We start from the raw sequence: 13764 nt of genomic DNA, 5'->3' as shown, positions 1-13764 counted from the left end.
CTAAACGCCGTTTACCACTTCTGAGCCATGACTACAATTTACAGTGATCCCTCAACTTACAATGGCCTCAACATACAATAGTTTCAACATACAATGGTCTTTTCTGGACCATCGTAAGTTGAAACCAGACTCAACATACAATGCTACAGACAGTCCAGATCTGTAAAACGTGTCAATGGCTGGAAGAACCAACCAATCAAAATGGGCATTCACTGGTAAAACCCCTGTATTACTGAAGTGTATGCACTGACTGGTATTACATGTTCTGTACACTTTACCTGTATCAGGGTTAGCTGCTCTTTTGGACACCAGGTGAGGGCAACTCCATTACTTGTTTTGGACATTGCCTGTACTGTACAGGACCCCTGAAGAAGCTCCTGTCCTCTACATAGACCAGTGTTTGCCAAGCAGGGTGGCCTCATTTTTTGCAAAACTACAACTCCCAACATGCCCGGACAGCCTCTGGCTGTCCAGGCATGCTGGGAGTTATAGTTTTGCAACAGCTGGAGGCTCCCTGCTTGGGAAACACTGACATAGACAGTGATTTACAGCTCCCAGCAGATCTTTATTACTTTTATATGTAGGGATTTGCTTTATCTATATCAGTTATCTACTTATTTTTCTTTGTCACTTTTTCCTATTTTGGATGACATTTTGGTGCCTTTAGAACCAATTACCCTGTTTCCATAGAGTTATGGTCTCAACATACAATGGTTTCAACTTACAATGGTTTTCCTGGAACCAATTAATATTGTAACTTGAGGGACCACTGTAGTTATTGAATTATTTAGATGTGGTGAAAAAGCTAAAAAAAAACTCAAAAACAAAAGATCCAGAAGGAAACCTAGCAGCCAAACCTATTCAGACAGCTGGAAAAAGGAACAGACTATTTTTTCTACTACATGAAGTAAATTTCCCACTTTTGCCTATGTGTGCCAAATTTATTAATGCCGTGCAACAATTTAGTAAATTTGTCGCACATAGTCAAAAATGAAGTAGAAAAAAACAGGGTAAAAACCAGACTACATAGTAAAAGATTAGTAAATGCCCCCCATAGAGTTCAAAACACCAGACAGGAAAACGGAGAAGTCTGAACATACTTCAGAACAAAACAGGAATAAGCTTAATCCCCCTAGAAAAACCTCCGGTAGACACAGGAATAACAATACCCTCGGACAGGTAAGCGGGATATATCGCTAAACAGGAATTATCGCAATCCCTCCGAACACCTCTAGTAGACACGGAGTCCCCATGGACAGGTAAAAGGGATGCCAGGCTACAACTCAGAAAAACGGATACAACTGGATATATTTATAGAACACTGTTCACACTGAACACAAGACAGGAATAGCAATCCCTCCGAGCACCTCCAGTAGACACGGAGTCCCCATGGAGTGGTAATAGGGATCTAATGTAGGACACTGTTCACACTGGATGCACAAACTGGACACTCCACTCCACTAAAGGAGTAGTCATAATAATAAATCCAAATAGACTACTGGGCAGCAGCACACTCACCAGTGTGGACAGGATGCTGGCCCAGTTGGAAAAAGAAATATAAAACACAGAACTTCATAAGAACGGATACAAGAGAAAACAGTGTGAACAGACACATAGCAGAAAATATATACAAATCCCAAAACCGACTATATAAACACAGATTAAAATCTACTATAAGCATGCCACCTAACAGGCTAAAACCAGAAGATACAAAGTGCATGCTAAAACAGAAATAGATTAAAAGCTCAAACAAAGTGTTTCACCCAGAGCTCCATGCAGCATGTCCAGCATCTTAGCAAGTCAGGATATAATGAAGTCAATCACCAGCACAGAGTCTAGACTGGGCTGACATTAAATAGACTCACCCTAGGAGCTATTGGCTGAAAAATCCAGAGGCATTAACTATTCCCTGACCTGGGAACATAAAACTGTTCACACACAAGCACATCCGATAGCTGTGTGTGAACACAGACCAAGATAGACATGACAATGTAGTTATGATTTTTTTTCCAGAAGTACAACAAAATCGAACCTATATAAGTAGGGTATCATTTTAATCGTATGGACCTACAGAATAAAAAGGTGTAATTTTTTGCGAAAAATTTACTGTGTAGAAACAGAAGCTCCGAAAATGTGCAATATTGCGGTTTTTCTAAAAAAATTTGTCACACAATGATTTTTTTCCCCATGTTGCAGTAGATTTTTGGGTAAAATCACTGATGTCATTACAAAGCAGAACTGTTGGCGCAAAAAATAAGCCATCATATGAATTTTTAGGTGCAAAATTGAAAGAATTATGATTTTTTTTAAAGTAAAGGAGGAAAAAACAAAAGTGCAAAAATGGAAAAACCCTGAGTCCTTAAGGGGTTAAGGTTGCTATTAAAATTAAACAGACAATTACAGTTTCAGGCTGATTGATAAATATGGACTAAAGAGATTTTACTATTTGTTTGATTGTCTGTACTTTTCATCGAATAGTCATGTTGAAAGAAACTTCATTTCTAAATGGGGTCTGAATACTCCGCTAAAGGGAGTGTGACAAGGAGGCTAAGGGGCGTAAATCTTGTTCATGTGAATCAGTTCCGTCCATCTGATTTTAGAGTTCAGATTGTATATTTTTTTGGACTGACCACTTTGGAAGTCCTGTTTTTATTATTTATAGAACGTTGTAGAATACTTTTGACTGTAAAGGTTTGTGTATGTAGTATTTTAGTATGGCAATGAGAGTGAAATTTGTGACGTCTGCAAATGTCCTTGAGAAACTGATGGTTGTGGTTGGGACATTTACAGATGACTGTGAAAGTGACAACTCATAGGGGAATTTCTGTATGCCTAAATAAATAAGGAAATGCACAATTCCTTTTAGTGTGACCCTGTATAAGCCTGCAGCTCTGATTCAACAATTTACAGGGAATGTATCACCTATATTTTGTTTTACAGATTAGAGCCAGATACGGACACTTGTTCTTTTTAATCAGTTTCTATTTTCTGATTGTATTATTTTGTGCATTATTATTATTATTGTTATTATTATTTTTGTTTCTTGTAATTTTGCACGAAACATTTACAAAGGTTTATCTGATAAAAAAATTTGATTAACATAAACACTTCAACAAAAGGTAATCTTCTGAAGACACATTTCATTTATAGGAAATGCATCACCTAGATTGTTTGTTTGTTTTTCCCTGATTAGAGGTAGATACTAAAACATTTTTTATTTTTTATTTAATTTTTGTGTACAATATTATGGGGCTGCCATCTTAACTGAGCAGTTTTTAACAGCATTTACTGATTTGCTTTTATAGCAGAACCTATTCACATGAATTAGAGATGTTACTGGACATTCTCTGTGACCTTTTCAGAGTTGGTTCTACAGGGAGTGGGGATGCTGATCTCTGCTGTAAATGGTGAGGGGTCCAATGTTATCTACTGGTGTCACCTTTCTCTGTAATCCTGTCTGTGCTGTGATGAAAGGCATTACTGGGAAATGATCAGTACAGAACAGGAAGTCCCAACTTAGTTATAGGCCTAGTGGCCAGAATGAAAACAAGATTTCAGGATTATTATAAAATATAAATTTTAACATTAGAAAAAAACATTTGATTTTTAAATATAAGTAACTTAGAATTTCTATATCTTTCTGGTACCAGTTGACTTGAAAACTATTATTCCTCTCCGGAGTATCCCTTTTAAAGAGTACCTGTCAACAAATAAACCTTTTAATATAGTGTTACTTGTATAATTAGCAGACACATTCCCATTCACTTGCTTTTAAAATGATCCACATAAATAGTCATGGCCGTAAATGTTGGCACCCCCGAAATGTTTCTAGAAAATGAAGTATTTCTCACAGAAAAGGATTGCAGTAACACATGTTCTGCTATATACTTGTTTATTCTTTGTGTGTATTGGAACTAAAACAAAAAAAGGGAGGAAAAAAAGCTAAATGGACATAATATCACAGCAAACTTTAAAAATGGGCTGGACAAAATTATTGGCACCCTTAACTTAATATTTGGTTGCACACCCTTTGGAAAAAATAACTGAAATCAGTCTTCCTATAACCATCAATAAGCTTCTTACACCTCTCAGCGGGAATGTTGGACCACTCTTCCTTTGCAAACTGCTCCAGGTCTCTCTTGGAAGGGCACCTTTTCCCAACAGCAATTTTAAGATCTCTCCACAGGTGTTCAATGGGATTTAGATAATTGCTGGTCACTTCAGAACTCTCCAGTGCTTTGTTGCCATCCATATCTGGGTGTTTTTTGACGTATGTTTGGGGTCATTGTCCTGCTGGAAGACCCAAGATCTCGGATGCAAAACCTCCATCATATTTCACTGTAGGTACTGGGTTCTTTTCTTTTGTAGGCCTCATTCCATTTTTGGTAAACAGTAGAATGATGTTCTTTACCAAAAAGCTCTATCTTGGTCTCATCTGTCCACAAGATGTTTCCCAGAAGGATTTTGGCTTACTCAAGTTCATTTTGGCAAAATGTAGTCTTGCTTTTTTTTATGTCTCTGTGTCAGCAGTGGAGTCCTCCTGGGTCTCCTGCCATATCGTTTAATTTCATTTAAATGCCGATGGATAGTTTGCGCTGACACTGTTGCTCCCTGAGCCTGCAGGACAGCTTGAATGTCTTTGGAACTTGTTTGAGGCTGCTTATCCACCATCCGGACTATCCTGCGTTGACACCTTTCATAAATTTTTCTCTTCCGTCCATGCCCATGGAGATTAGCTACAGTGCCATAGGTTGTAAACTTCTTGATAATGTTGCGCACTGTGGACAAAGGCAAATCTAGATCTCTTGAGATTGTTAATATTTTTCCAAAATTTTGGTTCTCAAGTCCTCAGACAGTTCTCTTCTCCTCCTCTTTCTGTTGTCCATGCTTACTGTGGCACACACAGACACACAATGCAAAGACTAAGTGAATTTCTCTCCTTTTTATCTGCTTTCAGGACTAATTTTTATATTGCCCACACCTGTTACTTGCCCCAGGTGAGTATGAAGGAGCATCACATGCTTGAAACAATCTTATTTTTCCACAATTTTGAAAGGGTGCCAATCATTTTGTCCAGCCCATTTTTGGAGTTTGGTGTGACATGATGTCCAATTTTCTTTTTTTCCTCCCTTTTTCGGTTTAGTTCCACTACACACAAAGGGAATAAACATTTGTGTAGCAAAAAATGTGTTACTGCAATCCTTTTCTGAGAGAAATACTTAATTTTCTAGAAAAATTTCAGAGGTGCTAACATTTACGGCCATGACTGTATGTTTGAAATGTAATAATAAAACCGGCTACTAGGTGGCTCTGTTCTGTTCCCTGCCACAATTAATACAGTAAGTTTGGTTTCCTCCTGGCCTGGCAGGAGTCCGAACACAGGAATTGTTTCCCTGAACGGAGCTTGATTGTCAGCTGCACAGAAAGTGAAAGCTCCACAGATTCTCACATAAAGCCACACAGACTGACAGCTGAAGGAGAGCCTCACTGAAATCTGCACAGACTGAAACATGTACAGAGCCTGCGGCCTTCTATTCATCACAATGCTGCAACAATGTAAGGACAGAAGTGGTCCCCCAGCAGGCTTCACTGATGTAATTCCTGCTGGGAAACACCCACTTTCTCCTTCTGGGAAATTGCACTATGTGAGCAAGAAGAAAGGTATGATACACATCTTTTTAAAGCTCTGAAATTGTTCATAAGGGCTGGAGGGGTGTTAGGAGTAGTTAGGGAACATAGCCTGAGGTAGTTGAGAACAGTTTATTTGGTGACAGGTACTTTTTCAGTCTTGAAAAACTGCTTTCACTTTTGACTCTTCTATTATCTTGCTACTGCCTTAGCTTTATTATTATTATGACATTTAGTTAGCGAACTGAAAACCTGTTGTGTTATATATTGATTAACTCTTTTCACTATAACAAACTTCTTGCAAACTGTAAGGTATTTGCTCTTCTTCCTTCTTGTTCAGCATTGCTTTGAGTAAACTTGCGTGAGAAGCAGGAATATGTGGTGCATGATCATATGATCTGGTTGGGTGTGACAAAGACTGGCACCTCCTGTTAAATGTGTACCTACCAGATATCCTCTGTGAATTAGTTCACATTATTCGTATCAAATTCAAATTGTCTATTCTGTTCATTTTGTAGTGGAACTTTGAAAAAATGAAGGAATAAGCAATGATTCATCACCCCGACAGAAGGAAACCATGAACAGCACAATAGAGCTAGAAGAAAATGTAAAGAAGCTGGTAGTACGCCTTAGAAATGTGGAAGAAGAGAAGCAGGTTGACAACCTGGTCCAGATATTGGAAGATTTGCACGCTCACACCTTATGTGATAATGGTAAGTATTAGCTTAGGTTTTTAAAGTACTACATTTTATTTTTATATTTTTGAGAGCCCAACTTTATGTATTTAATTCACCTACAGCTGCAGAAATATTCAGTCATGTGAATGTGCATTTACCTCTCTTGCTGGTGTTGGAATCCTACTTAAAAGTTGATGTCATACAGGAGGTAAGGTTACAACTGTACAAGAATGTTTTTTTTTTTTATTTGTTTACTTTTGGATACATTTGATGGCTGTTGTGTAACTAGCTAAAGCCTGAAGTGCCTTTTTAAAGCAGAAGAAGAAATCTAGAAAGTTCAAGGTTACCAAAGACCTTATACTTACATGTACCTTATTACAGCTACATTTCCTGAACTTACCCAATGTAATCCACTCTTGTTATTATTGTTGTGTATATATAACTCTCAAATGTGCCTGCATGATAGCAGTATGGATGTAGCCTTATTTGGGTGTGCATTTCTGTCTATGAGATGTTAGTTTTTTTTCTTTTATCATTATTTTAGTTCGATTTTTTTTTTTTTTTTTTTTTTTATAGCTGTAAATGCTATAGCATTTTTTAAACTTAAAGAGATTGTTCAGTGAAAACAGTTTTTATGCCCCGGCTTGGTAATAAAATAAAAAAAAGCAGTTAGTGATTTGCGGAATGGCACTGTGTGCTAAGTCAGCTGCAGAAGCTATGATCTGTAGCTATGAGAATCCAAGTGTTAGCAGCCACAGACAGGATGACCTGACACTGGAGCCCGGCGGAAAGCAAGGGAGGTATGTATACATTTATTTAAATGTTATTTGTAAGCCTAGAAACATAGGTCAAAAATCTATTTTGACTGGATAATACCTTTTAGTAAACTAGTCATAGTATTGTGACATGTATATTTACATGTTATTTTCTTATTTGCCCATTGGAGTTGATGGGGGACACCTACAGGATGCTGTGTTTTGTATTTATTTACTGTTTTTCACTTGAGTGAATGTTTAGATTTTTACAATCCTGTTGCAGACAGCGCAGGAGGATAGAGTATCACTGTTCTCCTCTGATACATAAAAACGTAATCTAGATTTATCGATCTGTTGGAGACAAAAAATGTCTGGATTTGTCCATAACAACCAATCACAGCTCAGCTTTCATATCCTAACGAGCTCTGGTAAAATGAAAACTGAGCTGTGATTGGTTGTTATGGGCACATCACTTCTGTCTTTAACAGATTAATAAATCTGTATTTCTACATTTACTCTATATAAGTAACAATTATGATTTCAGTATGGGACAGATTGTGCACAAAGAAAAGGTGGAAAATAAAGGAGGGATTGCCATGACATTTTCCCATGAAAAGATTACATCTACATTGTGAGACAAAAAATTAGGACTTTGGAACAAGGATTCTCACCCGGGATATAATATGCAATCTCCCAGTGGGTGAATATAGTAGGGCAAAAAAAGAAAAGTACTGATGATGAGGATTATTACAAGAGATGTAAGGCTGGGTTCACATCACGTTTTTGCCATACTGTTTTCAATCCGTTTTTCTAAAGAAAACCGTATGGCAAAAAAACGGATGGAACAGTATGGGAAAAAGTAAACCATAGGCGTTTTTAAACAGTATACTGTTTTTAAAAGTGCATACAGTTCTGTCCGTTTTTATAGAAAAACCCATACGTTTTTGAAAATGTTGTCCATTTTTAATGGGAGGGGTCTTGGGTGGGCACTTTAGGATGCAAATGCGCGTGTGCAAAGTAAAAACGGTATACGTTTTTCCGTATGGAACCGTATACATGTGCGTTTCCCATTGACGTCCATGTTAAAAAAAAGTATGCGGTTGCAGTACGGTTTTTAAACCGGAGACAAAATCGTGGTCAACCATGGTTTTGACTCCAGTTTAAAAACCGTAGTGCAACCGCATACGTTTTTTTTACATGGACGTCAATGGGAAACGCACATGTACAGTATACGGTTCCATACGGAAAAACGTATACGGTTTTTACTTTGCACATGCGCATTTGCATCCCAAAGTCCCCATCCAAGACCCTCCCATTAAAAATGGACAAAATTTTCAAAAACGTATGGTTTTTTTTTCCTATAAAAACAGACGGAACTGTATGCACTTTTAAAAACAGTATACTGTTTAAGAACGCCTACGGTTTACTTTTTCCCATACTGTTCCATCCGTTTTTTGCCATACGGTTTTCTTTAGAAAAAAAATATATACGTGTGTATGTGTATTTTTATTCTAATATACTCTTCTCAAACAAAATAAAGGGAACACTTAAACAACACAATGTAACTCCAAGTCAATCACACTTCTGTGAAATCACACTGTCCACTCAGGAAGCAACACTGATTGACAATCAATTTCACATGCTGTTGTGCAAATGGAACAGACAACAGGTGGAAATTATAGGCAATTAGCAAGACACCCCCAACAAAGGAGTAGTTCTGCAGGTGGTGACCACAGACCACTTCTCAGTTACTATGCTTCATGGCTGATGTTTTGGTCACTTTTTAATGCTGGCGGTGCTTTCACTCTAGTGGTAGCATGAGACGCAGTCTACAACCCACCCAAGTGGCTCAGGTAGTGCAGCTCATTCAGGATGGCACATCAGTGCGAGCTGTGGCAAGAAGGTTTGCTGTGTCTGTCAGCATAGTGTCCAGAGCATGGAGGTGCTACCAGGAGACAGGCCAGTACATCAAGAGATGTGGAGGAGGCTGTAGGAGGGCAACAACCCAGCAGCAGGACCGCTACCTCCGCCTTTGTGCAAGGAGGTACAGGAGGAGCACTGCCAGAGCCCTGCAAAATGACCTCCAGCAGGCCACAAATGTGCATGTGTCCACGCAAATGGTCAGAAACAGACTCCATGAGGGTGGTATGAGGGCCAGACGTCCACAAGTGGGGGTTGTGCTTACAGGCCAACACTGTGCAGGGCGTTTGGGATTTGAAAGAGAACACCAAGATTGGCAAATTCGCCACTAGCGCCCTGGGCTCTTCACAGATGAAAGAAGGTTCACACTGAGCACATGTAACAGACGTGACAGAGTCTGGAGACAACGCGGAGAACATTCTGCTGCCTGCAACATCCTCCAGCATGACCGGTTTGGCGGTGGGTCAGTAATGTGTGGGGCGGCATTTCTTTGGGGGGCCGCACAGCCCTCCATGTGCTAGCCAGAGTTAGCCTGACTGCCAATAGGTACCGAGATGAGATCCTCAGACCCCATGTGAGACCATATGCTGGTGTGGTTAGCCCTGGGTTCCTCCTGTTGGCTTAACCAGGATGATGCCATTATAAAGCTGAGCGCATGAGGGACAAAGTTACTAATCTACCACTATAATATATCTTTGTGTCGAGATAGAGATATAGAGATATATATATATATATATATATATATATATATATATATATATAATTATATTATATTAGATAATTGGGTGGGACATTAAAAAGTAAAAAGAAAAGAACTAAATAATATACCGTATTTATCAGCGTATAACGCATTTTTTAGGCAAAATTTTTTAGCCTAAAGTCTATCTGCGTGTTATATGCCGATAAGCCGCTGCAGTTCAATGATTTAAAGTGGGCGCTTTAAATCAATGAACTGCAATGGCTTTTGCAGGAGCAGAGACCTGCCGTCGATACCGGCTTCTCTGCCCCTGCCTGTCCTGGGGTCTAGAGCCCTGCTGCCGCCGCTTCTCTCCCCCTGCTGTCGGCGCCGCTGCCCCTTCTCTCCCCCTGGCTATCGGTGCCGCTGCCCCTTCTCTCCCCCTGGCTATCGGTGCCGCTGCCCCATTGCCGGCGCCGATAGCCAGGGGGAGAGAAGCGGCGCCGGCAATGGTGTAGTGGCGCCGACAGACAGGGGGAGAGAAGGGGCAGCGGCACCCATTGGCCGCGCCGCTGCCCCATTGCCTCCCCCATCCGTGGTTGTATAATTACCTGTTGCCGGGGTCGGGTCCGCGCTGCTTCAGGCCTCCGGTCTGCGTCCCCTGCGTCGTTGCTATGCGCTGCGTGGTGCAATGACGAGTGACATCACTCGTCATTGCGTCGCGACGTGCAGCGCATAGCAATGACGCAGGGGACGCACACCGGAAGCCTGAAGCAGCGCGGACCCATTGCCAGCGCCGCTTCTCTCCCCCTGGCAATCGGCGCTGACAATGGGGCAGCTGCACCGATAGCCAGGGGGAGAGAAGGGGCAGCTGCGCCTATAGCAGGGGGAGAGAAGCGGCGGCAGCAGGGCTCTAGACCCCAGGACAGGCAGGGGAGAGAAGCGGCGGCAGCAGGGCTCTAGACCCCAGGACAGGCAGGGGAGAGAAGCGGCGGCAGCAGGGCTCTAGACCCCAGGACAGGCAGGGGAGAGAAGTGGGCAGCGACGGCCTCTCTCCCCCTGCCTTTCCAGGGGGCTTCTGCGGGGTCAGAAACAGTGTATCGGGGTATACACATGCACACACATGCACTCTCATTTTACCAAGGATATTTGGGTAAAAAACTTTTTTTGCGTGTTATAGGCCGGTGCGTGGTCTACCCCGATAAATACGGTAGTTCACTTTTCTCTCAAATACTGATAAAAAAACTTAAAACAAAAAAATAAATAATAATAAAAAAATAGTGAATTAAATAGAATATAGAAGGTGTATGTATATACACCTCCTTATGTTGATGTATCACTAAGCTTGAAAACGGTCCTGTGAGAGGACAGAAATGTTGCTATGAATCGAGTCAATACATTTTTGGATTTTTCACTATCTCTTGGAGAGTGCTGCGACATCTTTTTTTTTTTTTTTATACATTTGATGGACTTTGGGTCTAAGGACGCTGGCACCAAACCAGGGACTGGATTTGTAGTGCTGCAAGCCTTTTTGGTATAACATATATGTATATCTGTGCCCATCCTAAAAATTATATAAATAAATATAAAAATCACACATTTCATATTGTTAAAGTGCCAGTACCAATTTATAAATAAAGAGTAGGGATCGACCGATTATCGGTTTGGCTGATATTATCGGCCGATATTCACAATTTTGGGCGTTATCGGTATCGTCAATTACCTTGCCGATAATCCGATAATGCACCGCCCGCACCGCGACCACCCCCCCCACGACCTGCCCCACTGCACCGCGTCGCACCCCCCACCGCACAGCTCCGCCCCATTGCCTCCCCCATCCCCGGTTTTATAATTACCTGTTCCCGGGGGCAGGGGTCCATTCTACTTCTAGCTCCTGCTGCGTCCTGCATTATGCTGTGCGCAATGACGAGAGACGTGACGCGACGTCACCATCAGTGCGCACAGTGACAGCTCAGGAGGACACCACCGGAGCCAGATGTAGATTGGACCCCGGGCCCCGGGAACAGGTAATTATAAAACGGGGGATGGAGGAGGCAATGGGGCCGGGGCGGTGCGGTGGGGGGTGCGACGCTGCGCGGTGGGGGGCGCGGTGTGGCGGTGGGGAGCACGGTGGCGGTGATAGGTCTCAGGACCCCTGGACAGGCAGGGGGAGAGAAGCGGGTGGCGGCGGCAGCCTATGGCACCGCAAAAGCTGCTGCAGTTCATTGATTTAAAGCGCCCGCTTTAAATCAATGATCTGCAGCGGTGTCGCGGGGGGGGGGGGGGGGGGGAGATAAATAGCCGATAACTTATACCGGAATATCGGTATAAGTTATCAGCTATCAGCCCTAACCTCCACAGATTATCGGTATTGGCCCTAAAAAATCGATATCGGTCGTTCCCTAATAAAGAGCATACAAAACACCTATTATTAGTGACCATGAAAAGTGCATAGTGCTATTTAGGATACTATGATCATGGATAAACCATATATATATATATATATATATATATATTACAAATAACAAAAAAGGTAAAAAATATAATAATAAATAGAAAAATAATAATCCTAAATATTTATATATATATATATATATATATATATATATATATATATATATATATTATATATAAACAGAATTATGTTATAAAAGATTATACAAACTCAATCCCGGTAGAATTCTATAATATATATGAGAAAGCAGCAGAATGCAGTATGAATGTCATATGAATGCTCTGTTCTAATGTAGAAGTAATAGCTCTTATGTATTACTGTCTGGTATGTATACTGACCTATTACTATTTGCTTTAAAACACACTTGGATTTGAAAATATTTGAATCAATTGGTCAATTGAGCAATCTGCCTTTAAAAGTAAACCTATTGACATTGAGCAATAGTAACCTTTTATGATGGGCCAAGAGTAAAAGCTAATATTAGCTTTACAGGGTATATTTTCAGTTTACTTAAGCAGTTTTGCATTTGATTTCTGTAATTTTCACCAGACTAATAGTGGCACGGAAAGTAGTTCGGTGAGGAGAATTTGCCTCCGTGTACATTAATCACATATTCACAAGCTCAGTGATAACATATATGATTTCTGGGGACCCAACTGGTCACTGCTCTGTTTAGACCTATCCTTATTCTTCCAATATTCTTATTGATAATATGCTGACAGTCTCCACACCTATTATTGATCAGCTGCTTGAAGATTCTGTGCACCCTTGGGTGACGCTGCAGCCTCCTCGTTGTTGACATGGCTCAGTACTCCCATAAACTTGATATCAACTGTGTAGGGCTGTGCAGCTTTTTCATATTCATGCTCCAAGGCTCAGCTTATCTAGTGTTCATGACCTGTTAAGCATTTATCATGTGGGTGAAATGTGCTTATGGGAATACCCCTTTTATTAATGCATTCATATTTTTTGGAAAACAGAGAGAAGTGCTCATGCCGCTGTACAGAACACTGGTGAGGCCTCACTTGGAGTATTGTGCGCAGTACTGGAGGCCGTATCTCCAAAAGGATATAGATACTCTAGAGACAGTTCAGAGAAGATACTAAACTAGTACATGGATTGCAGGATAAAACTTACCAGGAAAGGTTAAAGGACCTTAATATCTATAGCTTGGAAGAAAGAAGAGACAGAGGGGATATGATAGAGACGTTTAAATACATAAAGGGAATCCACACGGTAAAGAAGGAGAGCATATTTAAAAGAAGAAAAACTACCACAAGAGGACATAGTTTTAAATTAGAGGGGCAAAAGTCTAAAAGTAATATGAGGAAGTATTACTTTACTGAGAGAGTAGTGGATGCATGGAATAGCCTTCCTGCAGAAGTGGTCGCTGCAAATACAGTGAAGGAGTTTAAAGGGTTACTCCGGTGAAAACCTTTTTTTTTAAATCAACTGGTGCCAGAAAGTTAAACAGATTTGTAAATTACTTCTATTAAAAAAATCTTAATCCTTTCTGTACTTATTAGCTGCTGAATACTACAGCGGAAATTCTTTTCTTTTTGAAACACAGAGCTGTCTGCTGACATCATGAGCACAGTGCTCTCTGCTGACATCTCTGTCCATTTTAGGAACTGTCCAGAACAGCATATGTTT

The 13764-nt window shown here is 40.7% G+C and overlaps 1 protein-coding gene across 3 annotated transcripts in view; it reads left to right on the top strand.

The window, feature by feature from the left end:
• LRRK2 (leucine rich repeat kinase 2) overlaps positions 1-13764 on the top strand; it is a 148123-nt gene that overhangs the window by 29702 nt on the left and 104657 nt on the right. For all 3 annotated transcript variants that reach the window (XM_056573633.1, XM_056573631.1, XM_056573630.1), the window contains exons 2-3: positions 6147-6341; positions 6428-6513. In XM_056573633.1, coding sequence (XP_056429608.1) covers positions 6206-6341; positions 6428-6513 — 222 coding nt within the window. In that variant the 5' untranslated portion in view covers positions 6147-6205. The remainder of the gene's footprint in view (positions 1-6146; positions 6342-6427; positions 6514-13764) is intronic.

The sequence above is a fragment of the Hyla sarda genome, chromosome 4 (genome assembly GCF_029499605.1).
Source record: "Hyla sarda isolate aHylSar1 chromosome 4, aHylSar1.hap1, whole genome shotgun sequence".
NCBI classification, from domain to species: domain Eukaryota; kingdom Metazoa; phylum Chordata; class Amphibia; order Anura; family Hylidae; genus Hyla; species Hyla sarda.
The sequence above is the reverse complement of the archived record's forward strand: the minus strand, read 5'-3'. Positions and strand labels throughout refer to the sequence as shown.